This window comes from Bubalus kerabau, chromosome 7 (genome assembly GCF_029407905.1).
Source record: "Bubalus kerabau isolate K-KA32 ecotype Philippines breed swamp buffalo chromosome 7, PCC_UOA_SB_1v2, whole genome shotgun sequence".
NCBI lineage: Eukaryota > Metazoa > Chordata > Mammalia > Artiodactyla > Bovidae > Bubalus > Bubalus kerabau.
In genome coordinates this window covers 88342088-88366146 of record NC_073630.1, presented here as the reverse complement: position 1 = coordinate 88366146, position 24059 = coordinate 88342088, and the positions used below count along the sequence as shown (strand labels likewise).

At 36.0% G+C, this 24059-nt stretch overlaps 1 protein-coding gene across 5 annotated transcripts in view; it reads right to left on the bottom strand.

Moving 5' to 3' along the window:
* YTHDC1 (YTH N6-methyladenosine RNA binding protein C1) overlaps nucleotides 1-24033 on the bottom strand; it is a 38428-nt gene extending 14395 nt beyond the window's left edge. For 2 of the 5 annotated variants that reach the window (XM_055588702.1, XM_055588703.1), the window contains exons 1-9: nucleotides 23587-24033; nucleotides 12575-12676; nucleotides 11885-12213; nucleotides 11330-11756; nucleotides 6178-6267; nucleotides 5659-5712; nucleotides 4987-5081; nucleotides 2762-2870; nucleotides 2535-2652 (exon numbers count right to left, since the gene is read on the bottom strand). In XM_055588702.1, coding sequence (XP_055444677.1) covers nucleotides 2535-2652; nucleotides 2762-2870; nucleotides 4987-5081; nucleotides 5659-5712; nucleotides 6178-6267; nucleotides 11330-11756; nucleotides 11885-12213; nucleotides 12575-12676; nucleotides 23587-23614 — 1352 coding nt within the window. In that variant the 5' untranslated portion in view covers nucleotides 23615-24033. The remainder of the gene's footprint in view (nucleotides 1-2534; nucleotides 2653-2761; nucleotides 2871-4986; nucleotides 5082-5658; nucleotides 5713-6177; nucleotides 6268-11329; nucleotides 11757-11884; nucleotides 12214-12574; nucleotides 12677-23586) is intronic. The other 3 variants (XM_055588705.1, XM_055588706.1, XM_055588707.1) reach the window with 2 other exon arrangements.
* Between the last annotated feature and the right edge of the window lie 26 nt (nucleotides 24034-24059).

The following is a 24059-nucleotide window of genomic DNA, read 5'->3' as shown; positions in this document are numbered from 1 at the left end:
AAAGATTGAGGGCAGGAGGAGAAGGGGATGACAGAGGATAAGATGGTTAGGTGGCATCACCGACTCAATGGACATGAGTTTGGGTAGGCTCCGGGAGTTAGTGATGGACAGAGAGGCCTGGTGTGCTGTGGTTCATTGGGGTCGCAAAGAGTTGAACACAACTGAGTGACTGAACTGAATCCTTTTAACACTAACAGTTAAAAGTAATTCTCATTTCATGTGGAGAACAGTTCAAGTGACTTACCCAAAGAAATATCAATGTAATAATATCATGTGCCTCCTCAGAACTTTTAAGTACTATAAAATTACTCTTGAACATACTTGTGACTTTTTCTTTTTAAAGCTGTAATTTTTTTAATTTAAAAATATTCTTTTCAGGTAAACCTTAAAACTTACTTAAAAATAAGAATTACTACCCCAAATTTTGCAAAGTGCTAGAAGGATGGACTATTTGAATTTTTACCTCTTCTGTTGCTAATATAAATAAGATAGTAAAATTGCCAGTAAGTCAATGAAGAAGAAAATGACACAATAATCTCTGTATAAATTAATTTTCTAAAATTGAGAAATTTCTTTATCAATAATTTGAAAATAAAAGTTAAATAAGTAACATTCAAAATAAAATTTGCTACCACCAATCTAAAACTGGGTAATTACTTTTCTTCTATTCCTAAGAAAGCATCATCTCCAAATATCTTTCAGTGACACCAGTAATGTCTCTAGTCAAAAAACCATAGACTTAGCAAACCTTTCCTTTGGCCTTTATCTATCAAAAAAATTATAAGTAAAATGTCTCATCTCTAAGAAATAACTTGTCTTCCCTATAAACTACCACCAGATTTCTAAACTTTGTAATTTTGATTATGATTAATTTTAGAAATAAAGAACTACATTTTAAAACCCTGGGTACAATGGAGCATGGGAATATTATCTATAGTCTCACCATGCTAACAATGCATTTCAATGTAATTATGTATCCTTTCATCTGTTAAATCTTTCCATGTTACACGTATTACATTACAAACCATAATTTACTTAACCAATTTCCTGTACAAGAGAATTTAGATTGCTTCTAATTTTTCCCTATAGAAAGTAATGGTGATATATATATATATATATATATATATAGCATTTTGCTATTCTATTAAATATCAACATAGTCTGCTGTATCACTGCCCATGTATTTTCATAGTTCTTCACTGTCCCAAAGTAAAGGTTTAACTCCTTAGGCTGACCCACATTAATAATAATCTTTGCCTTTTGTTGTTCTCTTTACTGACTCTGCTTCATTAAAAAGGTGGCTCCCTCTATCACCCAACATACCCCACACCTCCCACCCCCAAGGTTTCTGATTTCATGGTTCTTCTGTGTGTTAGTTTGCCTTCCTGAAAACAAATAGCATTTTTCCTTCTTATCTAATTCCTCTATCCCCCTCAAAATCCACCTAAGTCAACTTATAATACCAAAAAATCCTTATGGTTCCTTTCAGGTAATTCTTATTTAACTAAAATTAATTTTACAAGTAGTAGATTTGTGCATGCCAAGATCACTTAAATAACTAGCTTTTCAGACTGTTGAAATACCTTTTTAGGCCCAAGATGGAGTCACTCCTGCCCAAGGTGCCAAACCAGCAAACTGAAATTTAGGTACCTTTCATGTCCCTGTAAATGCTCCATTTGACCAGAAATGCAGTATGCCCTACCAACCAATCCCCAAACATGAAGCCAGTTCTGGGCTTCCTCATCCCAAGCAAGGTTGACAACGCTACCCCACCCAAATAACCTCTTATTAGTATCTTTCTTATTCATTACTATTTATCCTATAAAAGCTTTCTGCCTTCACCCCAGCTGGCAGTTTCAGACAACAAACTGTCCATTTCCTGAAGTATTAAGTTTTTCTGCATTATCTAAACTGACTGTTTTAATCATTTTTTTTAAAACAATGTACAATCATTCAGTAAAGTCAAAAAAAGTAGTAAATAAATCTGAGTTCAAAATAAGTTATTTTTATAACAAACATTTAAATCTTAATTACTTCAGTTTCAAGGATCACAATGCTAACATGACTTTGCTAACTTCCTTAAAAAACACTACTTGTTCACAACTAAATCAGTCACCTCCAAAATGTTATTTAGCCAAGCCAAAGAGTGACTATTTTCCTACTTTACAGTAATAAAATGCCAAGTTAAACCACTAAATATAAATGTTAAGTAACATTCCAAGCATTTGTCTGGTTCATAAATTTCTATGTTACTAACACAGAGAACCAATGAAATACATAAAACTCTTGACTAAATCTTTGCCCTATGCATCTTAGATTATAAAGGTTGTAAACAAAGTATATAGTTATTTTTACTTTCAATATTGTTGAATAAACCCCACAGGTCCCAATCAGATTAGGAGTAAGACCAAAAAAGGGGAGAATAATTAGGATCATAAATTACAACTACATAACTGTAATGTTAACATTATCAACTGGTAGCCCACTTAAAACAAGGGCAATTTTAATTATCTACAGTGAAGTGTGTAATTTACCTGCAAATCCAATCAATTTTAAAGACACCTCCCAGCATTTTAGCACTCATTCCAGCTGGAAGTACCCAATGTATAGGAGATCCTCCATGATGTGATTCTGAAGAAAGTCTTGCAAATCCTAAGGGAATAAATTATAATGTATTCATGCAAATATAATTAATGTTTTTACATATCCAAAGTATTTTTACCCTGAAATTTCCCTTGAAAAATTAACAATGAAATTTTACCTTGAAATTTTCCACTCTCTCTCACAGAAAATATTAAGATAACACTCCTTGCAGATCTGAATGCAACATTCAATTTCTTCTCATTTACAGGCAGTGTAGACCATACACCCTATATAAATGATGTGAAGATCACAGATTGCAATTAATATAAATCTTTTATGTTTCCAATTATATTTGCAAAAGACCAAGGCTACCAATAAGCTATTATGAATAAAGGTCCTATTTATCAGCAGTCAAAATAATATAATACTCAGGAAAAATATGGAGAAAATTAACCAAACTTAACAAAAATATTAAAACTATGAGTGAAACACATGAGGGCAGGAGCTGACCAAAACATATGAGCTAGAATTTTATACAATAAAAACAATCACCTACAGTTACTCTAAATTAGAACCATTTACTACCAGAAAAACATTTTGTTTGAAAGTGAATCACAATGTGTACATTTCTTCTTTAAAAATTGTGTCTAGACTTTCAATGGCTGTCAGAGATCTCTTTTGGTAAATGTCACAATGCACTTGAAAATATGTGTATTATTTTCAAGTATCTCTTGACATTGATTTCTAACATAATTCCACAATAAGAGAACAGACTGTATGATTTCAATACCTTTAGACTATGAAATTTTTCACTTTGTTTTACATCCATGGATATGTTCCAATTGTCTCCTGGATTACAGTCTATGGGAACATGAATAGAATTTGTACCCTGCTGTTGTGTGAAAACTGTATAAAATCTTAATTATGTTGAATTGGTTCATAGTGCTTTTCACGTCTACTATACCGTTCTACTTTGGTATATTCACTCTATTAATTTTAGAGTTTGATACTGAAACTCCAACAAAAAAATCTTAATTCATCTACTTAAAAAGACTGTAATCTGTAGTGGAATTATTTGTAATTTTGTTCTGTAGTTTCCAATAAATGTGTTATCCTAGTTTCATAATTTGAAAAAACAAAAACAAAACTTGCTCAAGGACTTTCCTAGTGGTCCAGTGGTTAGGACTCTGCACTTCCACTGAAGGGCACACAGGTTCAATCCCTGAGAACTAAGATCCCACATGTAGTGCATCAGGGCCCCAAAAATTTTTAATTTAAAAAATAAAATAAAAATAAGTAAAATAAAAACTGCCTAATGATGCAAAAATATGTGAGTAAACCACAGGGAAGAATTTCTATTAAGTTTGAATCCTTTTTCTTTTCAATTTAAGTTCAAATTTTCATATACCAATAGTTTGAAGAGACTTGTGTTTTATGTAGAGCTGGAACACAGCTACCATTTCCAAAGCATTTTAATCAATTCTTTCTTCATGAAAGATTAAGAGGCAGAATGGTAAAAGTAAAGCAGAAGCTCCAATTCAGTTTGATCTGCTGATACATACTAGATCTCATTCACACTAAATGTTTAAATACTTTTGCCTAAATCCACTCCAGCTGAGGAACAGAATAAATTTCCATTAGATAGTTATTTGGCATATTATTCCTTCCATCTGTAAAACTGAATGGGTTAACCGCAAATCAGAAATACAGAATCATTATACTGACAGAAATATCTTTAAAAAAACGTTTAGTTTTACCTTTCTTGAAGTCAGTGGAAACTGTCTTAAACCAAAAATATGAAAACACTGTAATAGTCTGTATAAAAAGTAGATGTATTTTACAACAAAACATTAGAAAAAAATTAATCTTACAACATCTGACAGCAACCAGGTATATCCCTTTTGTAAAGGCTAGGGTGGGCCTGTAAACTGAGTCTTCTCTTTTCTTTGTAATCCAAATGATCTTACTTTTGAGATTCTCCATAGAGGAACACCTTCTTTTCAAGAAAACTTCAAGGTGGAAAACAAGCAGTAATATAAAACAAAAACTGGCTGACTAAAGAACCTTTTTAAAAAGTGTTGGTATAATAAACTAGCAACTTGAATAAAGAAACACAAAACTTGAACCATTTTTGCATTTCAACGTATAATGAAATATATTCTTCAAATATTGAGTAATTTTACTTCTAAACTCATCTTCAGAAGACTTAAAAGAAAACTTAAAGTTACTACTTGGGTTGCTTAACCAGTCAAAAAAAGCAGACCCTGCAGGGCAACTGGGGGAAAGAGCTTTAAAGCTTTAATGAATATTACAGTATCTCATGTACTCAAGTGATAGTTAAATCCACCTTCACATTTAAAATTTTCAAGGTTAGGATAGTTTCAACAGAACTGATGCTAATACCTTAGCTTTGGCAAGGGACACATTCTCATGGTTGTTACTCTTTATGAGAAAAAATCTTGCATCCTGTAGAACATATTTGAGTTTACTGGTTTGATCTGAAAAAAAGAAATCCAAACTGATTAACCAGAGGCCATTATCACACAGAGGAATTTAAGTTGTACTAACTGAAATGTAGCCCTCCACAACCCAGCTAAACTTTTAAAATTCATAATCACCCATTCATCCTGAAAAGCTAAGCCACAACACGTAGTAAAGCAAAGCTAAGAAAAGACACCAGCATTTTGCAAGAAGGCAAACCTGATATAGTAATGTTCCGATATATCAGATCCATATTTTGTGTGAAAACAGCTATAAATTTTATGGATTTTTATCACATTAACCATTTAAAATTGTTAATAAATTCTTATGCTATTAAAATATATACATATTTTTCACACACACATCATCCACTCTGTCCAGAAACTAAGGTAGCTGAAGATGTTTGCTATTTTTCTAAAAGATATGGCAGTAAAAAGTGAATACGGAGCTCTGTGTAGACATTATATTTTCCCCCTTAATGCAATATATCAGAACATTACTACATTAAAACCAACTATTAATGGAGAACCAATAAGGCAAAATAATGACTTTAAGGCAGCATGCAATGAAAACAATTTCAAATTTAAATGATACCTTTTCGGACAGCACGAACGGAAGATGATAATTTCTCATGCTTCTTTTCTGAACCTGTATTTAGCCAAAGTACATTTGTTCAGATTGGGCTTTAATAGAGATAAGACAAAATTTCTACAGTCTTGTCACATTAAGTTCTCATTCAAGACAAATTATTCTTCCTGGCGCACCCACACACACAAAAAAAATACTTCTCAATGTGTACGAGTGTTTTGCTTTTTGGGTTGTTTGGATGTTTTTAAAAATATTTGAACAATTTCTCACTCAGAAAACTAGTCACTGAATCATCATCTTCCAAGAAAAAAAAAAAAAGTGAAATTCCACTTAAGCAGTAACAGAACAGGATTAAAATAATAAGAAAAAGCTTAGTTTCTTCTAGAATTATTACACTGAACATGCCAGAAATCAATACTAATGAACATCAACAAGTTCACACTAAACTACAGCCTCCACACTTTTTACAGCAGATTACATTAGAATCAGTGAGATATGATCACAAATAAGAGTAAATGAGAATACCTGCATATGACTCCGATGCAGAGCTTCCACTTCTATCAAAAATAATAGGAGATATGCCTCTAGCTCTCTTTCTTTCCTTCTTTTTCTCATCTAAGAAAGAATTAAGACAAGATTTTTAAAAACATTACAATGCAAATTAATCAAATAAGAATGTATCATCACATCTGGATTTTCCCTAACCTCTGGATTTTCATTACTAACCTCTCCTGATCCACTTAACTTCCTCAGAAGAAAGTGTTCCAATTCGGACACTGTTCAAAAGCTAAGCCCATTTTTTATTTCTCCCACCAATTTGAATCAAATAAAAATGCACAGCCATTAATTAAAAATTACTTACCCTATATATAAAAGGAAGTCTTAAAAGTTTTAAAAGGGGGACAAAAAAAATTCTGCAAAGCAAACACTACTTTTCTTTCAATTAAATTTATGGTGTTCCCTCACACCAGCCAGAATGGCTGTCATCAAAAAATCCACAAATAATAAATGCTGGAGAGGGTGTGGGGAGAAAAGACCACTCCTACACTTTTGTTGGGAATGCAAATTGGCACAGCCACTATGGAGAACAGTATGGATGTTCCTTAAAAAACATTCAGCTAGTATGACCCTGAATCCCACTCCTGGGCATATATCCGGAGAAAAATACGATCCTAAAAGATACATACACCCCAATGTTCATCATAGCACTGTTTACAACAACCAAGACATGAAAGCAACATACAGTCCATCAACAGAGGAATAAATTAAGAATATGTGATACATATCTACAACCGAGTATTACTCAGCCATTAAAAAGAATGAGAAAGCGCCATTTCCAGCAATAGGGATGGACCTAGAGAGTGTCATACTGAATGAAATCAGACCTAGAAAAATATCTTATGACATCCCTTATATGTGGAATCTAAAAAGAAATGATACAAACTTACAAAACAGAAACAGACTCATAGACTTCAAGAACCATCTTATGGTTGGGGGTGTGGGGTGGGGAATGAGAGGAAGGGATAGTTAGGGAGCTTGGGATTGATACGTACATACTGCTGTATTTAAAATGGGTAACCAACAAAGACCAACGGTATAGCAGAGTAGGTACTCTGATCAATGTTATGTGGCAGCCTGGATGGGAGGGGAGTTTGGGGGAGAATGGATACCTGTGTATCTATGGCTAAGTCCCTTCCTTGTTCACCTGAAACTAGCACAACACTGTTAATCAGCTATACCCCAATACAAAATAAAGTTAAAAAAAAATTACAACGTTCCCTTCTATGCACCAAGTATCACTGTTTTAAGTCCTCTTTTTAAAAAGCTTACTATCATTCTTCAGCAAAATTCCAAGTCTGATTTGAGATGTCCAATGAACCCCAGAACTCAAAGGTTTTCAACTGTTCAAAAAAAAAAATTACACTAAACTAGTAACTCCCTTCTGGTTGTCACTGCTTGCTTCTGTGTCTTCAAATACATTCTTTTTGACCATTTCCTTCCTGAATTACTGCTTTTCAAATTCAATTCAAAATTTATCTCTAAAATCTCAGTGATAGTCTGTATAGTGCTATTAAAAAGCTGGGAATCTTCAATAGACAGAAAACGTTTGCATGACATATAAAAACAACTTCAAGCTTAATTTGGAACTTTATAAGCATATAAATGAAGACCTAAAATGGAATTAGGCTCTCCTGTCACTGTTTATCAGTATTTTAACTACTTCATGATAAGCACCTTCACAGCTAAAAAAAGGAATATGATGGGAGAAAACACATATACTTATTTTTATAAAAATAAGAGAATGTTAAAACGATAATCAACGATCTTTCATATAAACTTCTTTTTAAAAGCTTTAAATAGATTATCTCCCTTAAACTTTAAAACAATCTCGTAAGATACATAATACCATTATTCTCACTTATAGAAAAGGAAACCTCAACTTAGTGGTGTGGTTAGGAAACTTGGCCAGGGTCCCATGGTTCCTGAGTGGTAGATCCTAGTTTCTAACTTGAAAGTACAAGCCAAGAGCTCTATTCTTATTAAGAGAATAGAAAAGATATTTTACTACTGTTCTTGAAAGGGGATTCTAAGTTTAAGCTAGTTTAAAGAGGGAAACTATAAGGTAATAAGTTCCTTCTAAGTAAGCATTTCTCCCCCTTGTAATTTACTACTAATACCTTCTCCAAATAAGATTGTTAACAAGAAGTTTATAAATGATGCTGATGTTTCTAACTCTGGCAAACAGAGAAAGGCAAGGCGGTACATACTGACACAATTTCAAAACCGAGCCCATTTAAAGCTAGCAACTGGGGAACATACTGATATTCATATAGCTAGCTATAGAAAAAAGTATTCCTAGGCTTGCCAGCTTTGAATAAGACCTAACTTTCAAGTTTTAAAATCTTCTCCCTCAGGATAAACTGTTAAGACTTCAAAAGAAATTAAACTTAAGTTTTAGTACAAAATAACTGAAAACCTCAACCAAACAGATGAGAAACAGGAGTTTTTGTTACATCCCAAATCTCTTTCTCATCATGCCTGTTTTGTTCACTGACTACACATTCTTATATAGCATCTAGCATACAGAAGGAACTGAATTCACTGAATCAATTGACATGCACATGAAGGAGACTACAAAAATAAACTTTGTTTTAAAAAAATCATTCTAAATTATTTCTTTCAAAATGTCTAACATGTTTCTTTTACTTTTTCCTATTTGAACAGTTAGGGAATCTAAGCATTACAAGGTTTCCCTGGTGGCTCAGATGGTCAAGAATCTGGCTGCAATGCAGGACACTCAAGTTCAACCCTGGATCGGGAAGATCCTCTGGAGAAAGGAATGGTAATCCACTCCAGTATTCTTTCCTGGAGAACTCCACGGACAGAGGAGCCTGGGGAGCTACAGTCCATGGGGTTGCAAAGAGTCGGACACAACTGAGTGACTAACACTTCCACTTCCAAACATTACAAATTGATCACAAAGAATAATACAACTCCTACTGCTGTTTAAAAATAATACTTTATGATTATAAGTACTAAAAGAATCTCTCAACTAAGATGATGCAGGAAAAATAACAGAAGCAGATCTTGCCCAACAATTTTTATATAACGTTAAATATTGTATTACCATGAAAAATCTCCAAGGAGTTTTTATCTTTTTTGTACAACTAACTTTCATTGTTCTTAAGTTTATAATCCCCTCTCCTGACTATTATTCTCAGATCAAAAAAAAGTTACCTAAAAAATAACCTTTAACAAGCACCAACTGTGTCACTTTTATTATAAAAGGAAGTTGCTAAAGTTCAGAGGAAAAAATAAGGTAAAATAAACCAGAGTCTAGAAAATTCATGACAAGGAAACTAAACTGTCATTCTTTGTATTTAAAAACTGGTACCCCTCTTTTGAAGTTTCAGGTTCTTTTTCTTTCACAGTAATAGAAACTGCTCCGTGATAAAAATAATAATATCCTGCATACTAAATAGTCTTTAAAACATGTTCCATGTAAGAGTTCTTCCAAAGAAAAGTCACAAAGCTTTCTTTAATAAGGAAAGTAAGAGTTCCAGGTATCTCTAACAATAAATCTCAACAGTTTTAATATCCAGGTTTTCTAAAAACCATTGGTTAGTATTCAATACAAAATATCTAATCTACAAAAAACATAAAAAGTATGAATAAGTATCTTGCTAAGTATCAGCATCTAGGAGCTTATTAAAAATACACGATTTCAGGTCTGATCTATTTATACAATCTCCTTGGCATGTGTGTTTACTTGCTCAGTCATGTCTAACTCATTGCAACCCAATGGACTATAGCCTGCCAGGCTCTTCTGTCCGTGGATTTTCTAGGCAAGAATACTGGAATGGGTAGCCATTCCCTTCTCCAAATAAGTCTCCCCTATGTAACTTAAACAAGATAAACATTTAAGTCAAAGAAATATCATTCCTAATACGGACACCAAAAAGAAGATTCCTACAATAAAATGTCCCCTACTTTTATATTTTCACACTCTCCACAATAAATGAACATTCATTCATACTTTCTATGCAATTTTTGTTCTCCATCCATTATCATAAATTATAAATGCATATCCCATCAGTCTGTGCAAAGTATGATGGAATAATAGTAATAGATTCCACAAGTTTTTTTGCATTAAACCCAACTACCCATCTGTTCAGTTTAACTCTTTAACCACCTTCAAAAACCTGTCTAACTCCCAAACCTAGAACTCTGGTGAGTAAAAGGCTAGCAGCACTTCAGCTGTCAACTGGAGAATACCTGGCCATCTGCTCTAACATTTACACTATCAAGAATATGATTAACCAACAATGTACTACTAAAATGATAAAATTCTATAATGACATTGTAACTATCACATATATCAAAAGAATAGAACTTTTCTTGTGTTCCAATGTTTGTTACATTTGGCCTATGTAGCAGATCTGGTTGCACCTTTACATTAAGACAGCCATGGCACTATAATCATCATATAGTGGCCAATGATCTTTAAGGACCCTGACCTCTCCTCGCTCTACCTTCTGAATTTCTCCCCAAAAGAGGGTCCCTTCAGCCTAGTGACTACAACTATCTACCATTCCTACTTTAAGTCTCCTGGGTCAGAGAAAGTGGCAAAGCATCTAGTATTCTTTCCCAGTCTCTCCACACGAATTTTATATTCTTATTTTCCATCTAATACCTTTTATACCCAGCCCTCTGGAGGCATTGCCTCAGTCAGTCAACCCAAAGGTATAAAAATGAAAGTTTATGCTCCCAAAAGAAAAACAAAGTTATTTTGATTTCTGTTGCCACATGATGGAAATCTAGAGGCATTTAACATGAAAATACTGTAATACCTAGCAGATAGGTTCCATATGAATATACTTTAAGTACAGCAGTGTTTAAGCTAGTGTCGACTAGTATGTAAATCTAAGAATTTATAACAATAAAACCTCAGATATACTTCCTTATTAGAGAAACAAATGAAGTAATGTGCATTTGCAATACAATCAATTTGGAGCTGAGAAACACCTTTACTAAGATATGTAAATCTTATTCAATTGCATAATACATCCCAAAACACACCATATTAAAAAAAAAAAAAAGAACAAAAACACAGCAGAGTCTTACTAACAAGTCAATTAAAAAATAAAGACAAACTTTAACATATAAAAATTAGTACCTGATCCATCTGTTCCTGAACCAGATCTGACAGACCCATCCGTGAAGGTAACAGATTCAGAATCAGAGTCGCTAGCCTCACTTCTAGTGTCATAATCATTTCCCTCTTCCTTCTGGTCTCTCTCATCCTGTTCATATTCTTCTTCCTCCTCTTCCTCCTCTTCTTCCTCCTCCTCCTCCTCTTCTTCCTCCTCCTCCTCCTCTCCATCTTCATCCACCTCTTCATCTTCCTCTGCATCTTCTTCTACCTCTTCATCTTCCTCCACATCTTCCACCCCCTCCTCCTCATTCTCAGTGTTGTTGCCTTGCTCATCAGAAGAACCACTGCTGCCAGTCTCGTGGTCAGAGCCATATTCTTCAGAGTTCACTTCCTCCTTAGAAGACTGGCTGGATCTGCTTGCACGTCTATCCACTTCAAGCCCAATTCTCTGATGTTTAAAGAAAAAGGGAATCAGCAGTCATATAACAGACAAGGTCAGAGTGAATAAATAGTTCTAGCCTCACACAGAAATGAAAGAATTGCTCTCTGTATTATATCTGCAATAATATTGACTACCTCAGAATCATCTGGTGTAGGGGATTTGACCCTCCTTTCAGGATCCCTTTTCCGCAGACAAGTTTTGTCAGGCTGACTCTTATAAGGTTCTCTGGAGGCACTGCTTGACAAACGAATCTTCCGATCAGCTTCTAACCGCTTGTTTCTTTCAGATCTTTGATATTCCTCATTTTTATACTCTGTGACTGATTTTCCTTTTGTACTAACCATTCTTTTGTTGTTGTTAACTGATGAGCTCAGTGGCTTAGAAATCAACTGTCTTGAATGAACAGAAGGCTTTTGTCGCTTTGTGTCAGCAGATTCCATTCGGTCACTTTTTCTTTTTGAACCTTAAAAATACCAAAAAAAAAGTTTGGGTATTTAGACTTATTTCACCAAAGTTCAACAAGTAAATACATCAGAGAGGAAAAAAGCCTCATTTCTTTAAAATGTCTTCTGAAATATTTGTACTCCAAAGTTAATTATAAAGAAAACACAGCTTTCAAATACTGGAATAAATTCACTTATCTAAGACATTTCACATGTTTGAAAAAATATATATTACTCTCTTTCATGTGGAATTGGGTACTACTGCTTGTTATGATTGTGCTTTTGGTGTTAAGAGCCTCAAGGAACAAGTACAAAAGCAAAGACTTAAGATATTTATCTCTACGTACACTGTTATTTTAACAAAATAAACAGAAATCTTACCCTTTTTCTCATTTTTATCTTGTTCACTCTCTGGATTATAGAGTTCATCATCTTGTTCTGGTACTTCAGTCAAAATATCATCTAGAACATTAAGTTCTCCATCTGAAAGCAAGGAAATTAAAAAGTAATGGGGAAAAATCATTACCATTAAGCATTTATTTTTGAGTACTTACTGTGAAGCTATTTAAGTATGAGAACATAACCTTTAAGGAGCTTTTATTTCAGGATCAAGACACCAGAATAATTCCTATAAAACCATACAAAGTAGAGGATATGATACTAGGGTATGAAAGGATATATACTGGGGTACAAAAAGAAAAAGTCAGAACTTATTTGTGCATCATCCTTTCATCTCTAGTTTTTTGTCAACTGCTTTAAAATGTGCACAATAAAAAAAATAATAATACAGGTGCATAACTTTTAAATAAACATATCTATCAAAGGGATTCCCAGGTGGTGCTAAAGAACCCGCCTGCCAATGCAAGAGATGTGAAGAGATGTGTGTTTGATCCCTGGGTCTGGAAGATCGCTGGGGGAAGGGCACGGCAACCCACTCAAGCATTCTTGCCTGCAGAATCCCATGGAGAAGAGGAGCCTGGCAGGCTACAGTCCATGGGGTCACACAGCATCAGGTACAACTGAAGCGACAGCACGCATATTTATCAAAGATTGTGTATTTCGGGAAAAATACTTACTGATTACCATTTTACAATTCAGAAACTCTGGCAGACTCCAGCTTAAACAAGTAATCAAAGTTAACATCACCCACAGTGGATCAAATCAGTATCATGGACCCTGGTATGACGCACTACTCATGGAACAATTCTGCAATATTCCTATGCAAAATGCAAAACCTAAACCTATACATAAGGAAACAAATACAAAACCAACCCAAATTTAGAGTCATCCCAAAACATCAATATCATGAAATACAAACACTAAGGAAACACTTCAGATTAAAGGAGACTAAAAGATACGCAATACAGCACATGATCTGAGACTTAACTGGAAAAACTAGTGAAATCTAAATAAGGTCTGCAGACTACAAGTATCAATGTTAATTTCCTGATTTTGATAGTACTACCGTTAAGTAAAAGAGAATTCTACTTTTTAGAAAATACATACATAAGTATTTAGGACCAAAGAAGCATCATGTCTGCAACAGACAAAAGATGGAGTGTGAATGAATTAGAAAAACAAATATGGTAAAAAATGTTAACATGTGAAATGTGGTTGAAAAGCAAAAAAATCTCTGTACTATCCCTACAGCTATCCTGTTGTCTGAAATAACATCGAAGCAGGTTAAAAGAAGAAAATTAGTGATGCTGGTTTGGACTATAAAAAGTGTAACTTGTCCAGACAAAGAAACCATTGACTGTAACTGATACTTTCAATGATCACGAAAACTTACAACTCAGTTTCATCATCCCACCCTCCTTTATACCCTCCCCCATCCTAAAAGGACAAAAAAATTCTTAGAAATATACGCAATTATGTATTTACTACTTTAAACTTGATTTTCTTCCCCCCAAATAAGGCACTAAAGTTAATGGTCAATGTTTTAAACACTACGCATACAAGCACCAAAAATATCTTTCCAAATTTAAGGCGCCATAACAAGATGTATAAAATCATAAAAACTGATGAGACAGGACAACTGTACCCATGGCTCTAGCCAAAAAGCAAAGCCCATTCAAAGTATAACAAGGTTTATTAACCTGAGGTCTTTGAACAGGTTAGATATAACTCAAATTTCCCCAAAGAGGGACAGAAATCAGGTACTGAAGAGAACTAAAGCAGATAATGTAGGTAAAATAAGAGGAAAAGCAAGGTGACACAGGATACAGAAAACAAATCTTCTGTACTTGGAGCCACAGTTGCTACTTAGAACACTGAAAATTACATATGCCTGAAATAGAATGGTAACTCATTTCCCTGAGCCATAAAAATGCTTACCTGTACTTTACTATTTTTCTAAAATGAATATATACTATATGGACTGCTTCCTTTTTTTTTTTTTTAATGTTACTGAAAATCAAGATATGTAAGCCAAAATGGTTTCTCTCATCCTCTGGGTTCATGTTTTCACTGAAGAAAATCCCCTTGAAACCTGAACAGTGCAGACACAATTTTTGGATACTATATCATAAATAAAAAATAAAAACATATAATTTGATTTTTAGAAATCCATGTATTTCAGATATTAAGCCATCTTTGGGTCAAAGTTCTCTAGTCAGTAAAAAAGTGGGTCCAACAAATCCTGAAAGATAAGACATCTGTAGAACCAAAAGAAAAAAAAAAAACAAAAAAACAGCGCCCTCCAACCTCCTCCTCTTCCTCCTCCCGCCCCTCCAAATTAAAAAAAAAAAGAAAAAATAAATAAATAAAAACTATGACATGACAGCAAGTAAGACAATTAATACAGTGCTACCTAAATCTTTGCAAGAAATTGCTAGTTCTTGATTAGAAATATCCACCCAAAAGCTTGAACAGTCACATGAAATTATATACTTTTATACATGCTAAATCTAACACAGAAAGAAATACTGTAAAGCTGATTATATCAACTTAAATTTCAGACATGCCTAAATCATGGTTTCCCTACAAAAAGGGTACTACTCTCTTTAAAAACTTCAATAATTTTATTAGACAAATCCAAAGATTAGTTGCAGTTTTAGAAAGTATCTACAAATTTTTAAAATACTAATCAATACTTGCTTTTCTAACATTTTATCACTTTCATACACATCATACATGACACACATAAACTATATTTTAGACTGCTTTGCAGATAAATAGAAGCTCAGAAGTTCAAGTTATGCAAATTCACTTGTCTAGAGTTCAGGCTTTCTAAATATATGGTTAAATTACATGTAAACAATAGAAGCACCTTTAAACAAAGTGTAAGAAAACAAAACCACAAAACATCACTGAAAGGTTGGGTGCACTAGTAATTAATTTCAAATTAGTGCATCAGAAAGCCCTGTATCCTAAACATTGCAGCATCTTAAATTTACTTTAAGTTCAACCACAATATCCTCATTTGATGTCTATAAATTTTTACCCATTTTATACTCTATGACAACAAAAATGTAACTGGTTTTATCACAAAATTGGCAAACTAAGACCTGCAAGACAAAATTCAGCCCACAGCCTATTTTTGACTGACAAGAATGGTTTCGACATTTTTAAGGTTGTGTTTTTAAAAAAGAAAAGAATATATGACAAAGATCTTAGGAGGCCTACAGAGCCTAAAATATTATTTTCTGACTCCCTGATATAAAAGATTGTATGTTACTTTTCTCCACCACTGAAATCTTTTATTTGCTGAAATATGATACACACGAGATTTGTGTTTAGAAGGAAGAAAATCCAGGTCATCATTTAAGAGCTAGTTATCTTTGGGGAAGTCCCAATCTGAGCTCCAGTTTCTTCACCTCTGGTAAGAGGCAATTAGAATAAAAAGATCACTGTTTGGGGTGGGGGCGGGGGGGCAGGTATTTGACCCTCCTGAACCTTGCATTAATATAACAACTAGGGTACATGATACACAAAATATAGTCCTAAATATAAAACAAAATCTTTTCTCAATAACAAAAATACATAAATATTCTGACTATTGCAGTAAATTTAACCTGCCATCCCAAAACTTGGTGACTTAAAACAATACAGTCATTTATTATTACTGCTTATGGTTCTGAGGCTCAACTAAAGTCTCGCATGTGGCTGCAGTTAAAGGCTGGCTAAAACCATCTGAAGGCTTGCTTATTCACGCTGGCTGGGTAGATTCAAAACAGCTGGGGCTCCTAGGCCATGCTTTTCAATGGCACCCTCTACCATGACAGCTTCAGCATAGGTCAACCTCTTTCATGGTGGTTTAGAGCTCTAAAGATACATTAATACAGCCCAAAAGAAAAAGGGCCATAGTATTTTACTCCAAGACAGTCATAAAAGTCTACTCAGGTTCAAAGAGAGGAGCCAGGGACTCCAACTACTGTAGAAGAAATGTTCCAAATACTTGGAAGGTGTTATCCAAACTATCACCACTTGCTTAGTTTTGCTTATTTAATTATAAATGTTAAGATGTATTCTTAAAATAACGATATTGGGTTATAAAGCTAACTGCTTCCTATGACCATTCATTGGCTAGAAAACGTACACATTGTATATATTTTAATTCATGTTTTTAATTTAAAATGAATTAGCTATAAAGGATTATTTTAGTAATCTCAGAAGTTACCACTATGAAAGATTAACCTACCCCTGGTACATCTTTTGGGGGAAGAAAAGAGAAAGTAGCATCCACTGGTTCTCCAGTGTGACTTCTTTTATACTTTAAATCACTCGTTTTATCCTGAAATTTAACATTATTCTGCACAGTGATATGCACATGTTCAATTTCATCACAGTAGTTGAACAGCAGCACCATAAGAATATTAGCAATAAAATGAACAAAGGTTAGCAGATGCCTGGTTAAGAATTCTATATAAAATATAACTCAAATGCAGCATTTCCTAATAGGATTTTTAGATGAATTTATTTATTTAAAGATCTATTTATTTTTATTTTTTGGCTGTGGTGAGTCTTCACTGCACAAGAGCTACTCTTTTGTGGTGCTTTAGTTTCTCATTGTGGTGGCTTCTCATTGCACAGGCTCTAGAATTTGGGCTCAGGAGTGGTGGCATATGGGCTTCTCATTGCGGTAGCGTCTCTTGTTGCGGACCAGAAGCCCTAGGGCGTGAGGGCTTCAGCAGCTGCAACACATGGGCTCAGCAGTTGAGACTCCTGGGCTCTAGAGCACAGGCTCAACAGTTATGGCTCATGGGCTTAGCTGCTCTGTGGCATGTGGGATCTTCCCCAACCAAGGATTGAACCCGAGTCCCTTGCATTGCAAGGTGGATTCTTAATCACTGGACCACAAAGGAAGCCCCTCAAATGCAGTATTTAAAGTGCTTTATTTATTTTTTGAGAAATCTATATAGAGTGTTTAAAAAAAAAAACACCCTTTTAAAGTCACAACAAAAAATGAATTTTTCACAATGTGTCGATGCAACAAAATAACTCAAATGAAACACAAACAGTATTCCCATTTATAGTTAAAGTTCAAATCCATTCAAAGTTATACACTAAGAGCCTGAAGAATGAATTTAGCTCACAGATGCTTTGTTTTTGAAAGCTCCAAGGGTTTAAAGTAAGAACATATATTCTACATTTTAAAAAAAGACTATTTGATCGCTGCTGCTGCTGCTAAGTCACTTCAGTCGTGTCTGACTCTGTGCGACTCCACAGACAGCAGCCCACCAGGCTTCCCCGTCCCTGGGATTCTCCAGGCAAGAACACTGGAGTGGGTGGCCATTTCCCTAGGGGCCCAGATTCTTACCTGAAAACTACCAGTTGGAGCAGTCCTGACAGTCTTTGGTAAAGACACACACAAGGTAATTTATGTCAAAGTTGTGCATGAGACAATCTAGCTTTATGTTTTTTACATCAGGGTATTTACCAATATTTCCTGAACATAGACCATACTTATCCCTCTATTCTCTATTACCTCAATACTTGCCATTCCTACTGCTCGACTGCTTCAGTCATGTCCGACTCTGTGCGACCCCATAGACGGCAACCCACCAGGCTCCCCCGTCCCTGGCATTCTCCAGGCAAGGCTACTGGAGTGGGTTGCCATTTCCTTCTCCAATGCATGAAAGTGAAAAGTGAAGGTGAAGTCGCTCAGTCGTGTCCGACTCTTAGCGACCCCATGGACTGCAGCCTACCAGGCTCCTCCATCAATGGGATTTTCCAAGCAAGAGTGCTGGAGTGGGATGCCCTTGCCTTCTCCGTACTTGCCATTACCTATTGTGTTAAATACGGGTTCCCTGGTGGCTCAGATGGTAAAGAATCTGCCAGCAATATGGAAGACCTGGGTTCGACCCAAGTTGGAAAGATCCCCTGGAGGAAGGCATGGCAATCCATTCCAGTATTCTTGCCTGGAGAATCCCCATGGACAGAGGAGCCTGGTGGGCTACAGTCCATGGGGTCGCAAAGAGTCAGACACAACTGAGCAACTAAGACACACACAGTTCAGTTCAGTCGCTCAGTGGTGTCCGACTCTCTGCAACCCCCATGGACTGCAGCACGCCAGGCCTCCCTATCCATTACCAACTCCCGGAGTTCTCAAACTCACGTCCATTGAGTCGGTGATGCCATCCAACCATCTCATTCTCTGTCGTCCCCTTCTCCTCCTGCCTTCAATCTTTCCTAGCATCAGGGTCTTTTCAAATGAGTCAGTTCTTTGCATCAGGTGGCCAAAATATTGGAGTTTCAGCTTCAGCATCAGTCCTTCCAATGAACATGCAGGACTGATTTCCTTTAGGATGGACTGGTTGGATGACCTTGCAGTCCAAAGGACTCTTAAGAGTCTTCTCCAACACCACAGTTCAAAAGCATCAATTCATCACCGCTCAGCTTCCTTTATAGTCCAACTCTCACATCCATACATGACTACTGAAAAAGTCATAGCTTTGTCCGTACTGACCCTTGTCAGTAATGTCTCTGCTTTTTAATATGCTGTGTAAGCTGGTCATAGCTTTCTTCCAAAGAGCAAGCGTCTTTTAATTTCATGGCGGCAATCACCATCTGCAGTGATTTCAGAGCCCAAGAAAATAAAGTCAGCCTCTGTTTCCACTGTTTCTCATCTATTTGCCACACACACACATCTATTTGCCAAGACAAACACACACTATTTTTAAAGCATTTTATCTGCCCGACCCTAGAATGCATATACCCTTAACTCTTAAACAACACTGATATTAAGTAACTACAAAAAAATTTATGGTTCAATTCAAGACACTGAGGTAACAGGAACACCAAACATATATACTTTTAGTACACAGGATACCTTGTGAAAGAGTAGGAATGCTACAGGGGACAAGTCTACTCAACTCCAGTGGATTCACTGTCTTAAGCGAAATCCAAGACCCTGTCAAATCTTATAAATTTTCAAGAGGATTTCTAAATTCAGATTTTTACTTGAATGGTCTGACTTTCAAATACTCCTTGATTTAAAACAAAACAAAGCAGGCTGGTGCTAGCTTGATTCCTTTATGGAAATACAATCATCTGTGAACATTTTGCATTCGCAATGTATGATGCTCATACATGGACTTCATTATCATCACTGGTTAAACAAGCATCATCTTATGTTACCATCACAAACTATTAAAAAACTGAGTTTTGGGATAACTATACAGATCCACAATACAGGAAACAAAACAAAGAAAGAAAAAAATCACTGTTTTTAGAGAACCTGTTCAAAACTGTGTTAGTTAACAAAGCTTGTCGTCTGTAGATGGGAGTATTTGTTTGGATAAGATAAACACAGGAACTTTAAAATCTAACTGCCTTTCAAAGTAGTTTTTAACCTTTAGAAGGTTATGTATGGAACAAGTATTCCAAAAAGAAGCCCAATGAATTCAAGTACTGTGAATAAAATCTCACAGTTCTGAATCCAAATTTAGTACTCTTTCCACTGTACCAGAATTACACCTCAACCTTGAAACTCCTGGCCTAAAAGGCCACAATCCTTAACTCAGGGATACCAGTGTTGAAAATAATATTTATCTGAGAAATGGTTCGCTTTTTGTTTGTTTTTTTGGACTCTGGAAGCTTCTGGATCCGGAGATACAGAGTACTGTTTATTTCAGGATCCAGGTTCAGACTAAGACCTTAAGTATTTAAAGGGAGGAAAAACAAAAAAAAAACCTGAGCAGTTAAATATATTGTGCATTTTGTGTCTAAACATATGGCACCAATACATTACAGTTGTTATTTTAATTCAGTTAATATGGTAGGGTTTGGCTATGGAGCAACATTTCCTGGAGCCTCCCATTCTGTTTTGTTTTAGATTAGACCAGTCTCTCAGTTATTTTTTTGTCATTCAAATTGTCATTCTTCTAAAAGAAGAGACTTGGATTTCCCATCCCATCCAAACTTCCTGTCTTTCAAAAAACAAACAACTGAAGTCTACGGAGAGCATTTGTAGCTTTCTGTCCTACTTCTATTATGGATAAAACAAATATATTGGACTATCAAACATACTCTATGCTTTATAAAGCCCTAAAGTGAACGAACACTATCTAGCCCTAAAGACTTCCTAGAGTGAGGACGTGTGTGTGTGTGTGTGTTACCAAATGCACATATTTGTATGTATTTGCATGAACGTGTGTTATGTATAAACTGAGAAACTCTTAACTTTGGACATGAATAGCAAATATCACATAAATAGTTTTTAATGAAGTCCAACCTTGAACTAACGATTTACAATTTTCTAAATCATTTATTCAAGGTACTGAGACAATTACTGTACACCAGGAATCGGGTAAACAAGACAGACATATTCCTGGCCCTCATGGAGCTTCCAGTTGGGTAACACGCAAAAAACATGTTACTTTTTAAAGTGGTACCTCATTATCCACATTTTAGATATATTAAACTTGTGTAACTGTTCTCCAGAAAGAACTTTATAAGAACTTAAATAAAATGCAAAGATGTTTATACAGAAAAATGGCAAATAACGTTCGATAATACCACCAACATTTCAACATCTTACAAATCTCCATTTTGGATAATCACCACAGGAATTAAGCAGGCAATTTCTCCAATTACAGGCTTGAGCTTTCAAGTACAGGTATTACATAAGCATTTATACAAGGTAATGTCTGCTTACTATATAGCTAATATGCAAAGCCCAATAATACAAGGGGTTTATGACCAAAAGTTTAACTGTTTTGTTATTTACAGCAAATTTTTGCAACTTAAACTCATTTCTTACCAAGATCTTACACCACTTATAGAATCTTTAAAGAAAGGCCTAAGGTGTGTGGCATGTCTAAGATTCTTACAGGGCTTATCTTTATAATTTCTTAACGTTTCATTCAAGACATCTGATGACAGTAAGTACTGAGCTGTTCATTTTTCCTTGTTCAATGTGAAAATAAAGTCAAGTATTAATTCTAATTCTAGCTATTTTCCAGCTGTTTGACAAATATCAAGAAAATAAGACACCCTAGGCCTCAGTTTCCTTATTTGCAAAGTAAGCTATTCTAGAAATCTTCCCATTTCAAAATTATATAAGCAACTCCAGTAGGTATCTCCTAGCTTTCCCAGTAAACTATAGACAATCTTAAACTATAAGATAAGCACTTTTATCATAAATTTTGAAAAAAGCTGAATTATGAAAATTAAGTTTTTAAAAACTACACAAATGTGGGGCCTTTCAAAAGCTGGACAATTTATCCTAAGTATTGCTCTTAGGTGGCATTACTACTTCCCAGTAAGTGACAAAGTTCATGTAGTTAGACATTTTCACCTCTAAATCCATTTCCAAAGCAAAAAATTCAATATAGCACCTACTCTTTTTCCTCGTGTGCAACTGTGTCTACTCCATAACTGACTTACAACTATGTTCATCTTGAGACAATGAACTCTTGAGAAGTACCGAGTTTTACTCATTTTTTATCTAGCTCATCTCACATACCACAACCGTCACCCCACACACAGCTCATAGATAACACTCTTGAAACAATCGTTGACTGAGTTAATTCTTACTGATTAAAATCATCTATTTAATACTACTATACTTCTAATTAAAAGCAGTTTGTTGTATTTACTAACATCATGCAATCTTATGATCACATTCCTTGTGGATTTCTCAAAAGGAGGGGAGAGGATTTTTAGGGCTCGTTAAGGAAGGAAAATTAAACTACTAAAACCTAATCAATCCCATGATTGCATTCCTTCTGGATCGCTCAAAAGCAGGGGAGAGGATTTTTAGGACTCATTTAAGGAAGGAAAATTCAACTACTAAACCCAGTCACCATCTCCTGCTTAAACCAGGAGCAGTTATCTTAAACATATTCCCACCCAGTCCATTTCCCAAGGTTGTCCCTTTCCCTAGAACAGTTCACTGATTTTTCCAGTTCATTGACTCTTTCTTCTTTTAAGGAGCAAAATCAGAGATCACAAATATAATGGAACTTGACTCTACAGTCCATTTAACAAATTGCTCCCCTCACCACACAAAAGGGTAGATTCGAGAAACACAGGGCAGTAGCTGGCCATATATGTATATATTTTTTAATAATCAGCTATATCCTTCCCAAAACCATTATAGTAATCTTTGGGTTGTAAAAAAAAAAACCTTAACGCACCATCCAATCTAGGCCACTCTTCAAACTTGTATTGAGTCTGGATCTACATCTAGGCCCCGGAAGGCCAGTATTTCAAAAGACCTGATATTTCATTCTGGCAACATCAGTTCCTCCCAAATTTCAAAGCAACTGTATCCCTCCGACTCTATAAATTACATTTGTTCCTAGTTACCCTCCAAGAACTATGCAAAACGTGTGTCTTTCAGAATACCGGCCAAGATTTTTTCTACCAGGCCTGAACCACATAATCATCTTTTCAAACATTACCTTTCCCAAAATAAGTAAATATGTAACCAAACAGGCCATTCCTGCCACTGCCTACTTAACAGGAACAGAAATTACTTGTCGACATTTCCCCGTACTAATCATCTATCTATACCACGTCTTAAACATCCTTACTTACTAGACTACCAGCTTTAATCGTGGCATTAAGGGTTTTCGAAATTCAGCCTAACAGAAAAGACTGTTCTGAAAATACGCATTACCTCCGCATAATACTACCAGGAAATAAACCCAAGGGCCTGCAACTCAGGAGAGGCCTTCTCTCAGCCGCGCCCAGGACGGATAAACGTTACGTGAAGAAGGAAATTAGGATCAGAGAAAAAATCCAAGGCTAGATGAAGTGTTAGGTCATGTGGAGACCGAGGACGAAAGGGCAAGCCTGGTCTTTGCCAGTGAGTCCGAGAGTCTCCATGACCGGCTCCGCGCGGAGCAAGCTAACCACCTCAACCCCCAACTTACAATGACGACCACGATTCGGGCGACCGCTCCAGAGCCCCGACTCCGCCCGTCACCTTTCTCCGCACTAACCTTTCTCCTCTCGGCTGTCGGCCGCCATTGCTCCCCTCTTGTTTCCGCTGCTGCTGCTACCGCCGCCGCGGCTTCGAGGCGACTCGCGCGGGTGCCGCAGGCGCGGCAGCAAAACAGGCGCGTCCGTCAGTCCGTCCGCTGGGCTGCGCGCTCGGCACCGTGGCCTCTACACTTACCCTTCCCGATTCACCCTTTCTCCCCGCTTCTTCCCTTTCTCTTTTCCCCTTCCCTCCTTTCACTCTAGCCACCCGCAGCTTAGGCCCAGCCTTCCCGTTGGGGCTTAGAGACGGGAGGGGGGGAAAGGCGAGGGGTTGGGGGGAGGGAAACAGATGGCGACGGCGGGCGGTGCTAAAATGGAGCCTGCTTCCTGCGTGAAACAATCCAGCTCCCGAAGTGCCCTGCGCTGTTTACGCTACGTTCCTCCCTGGGAACGTCACAGTGCGGAGAGGGGCGAGGAGGCGGGACGGACAAGG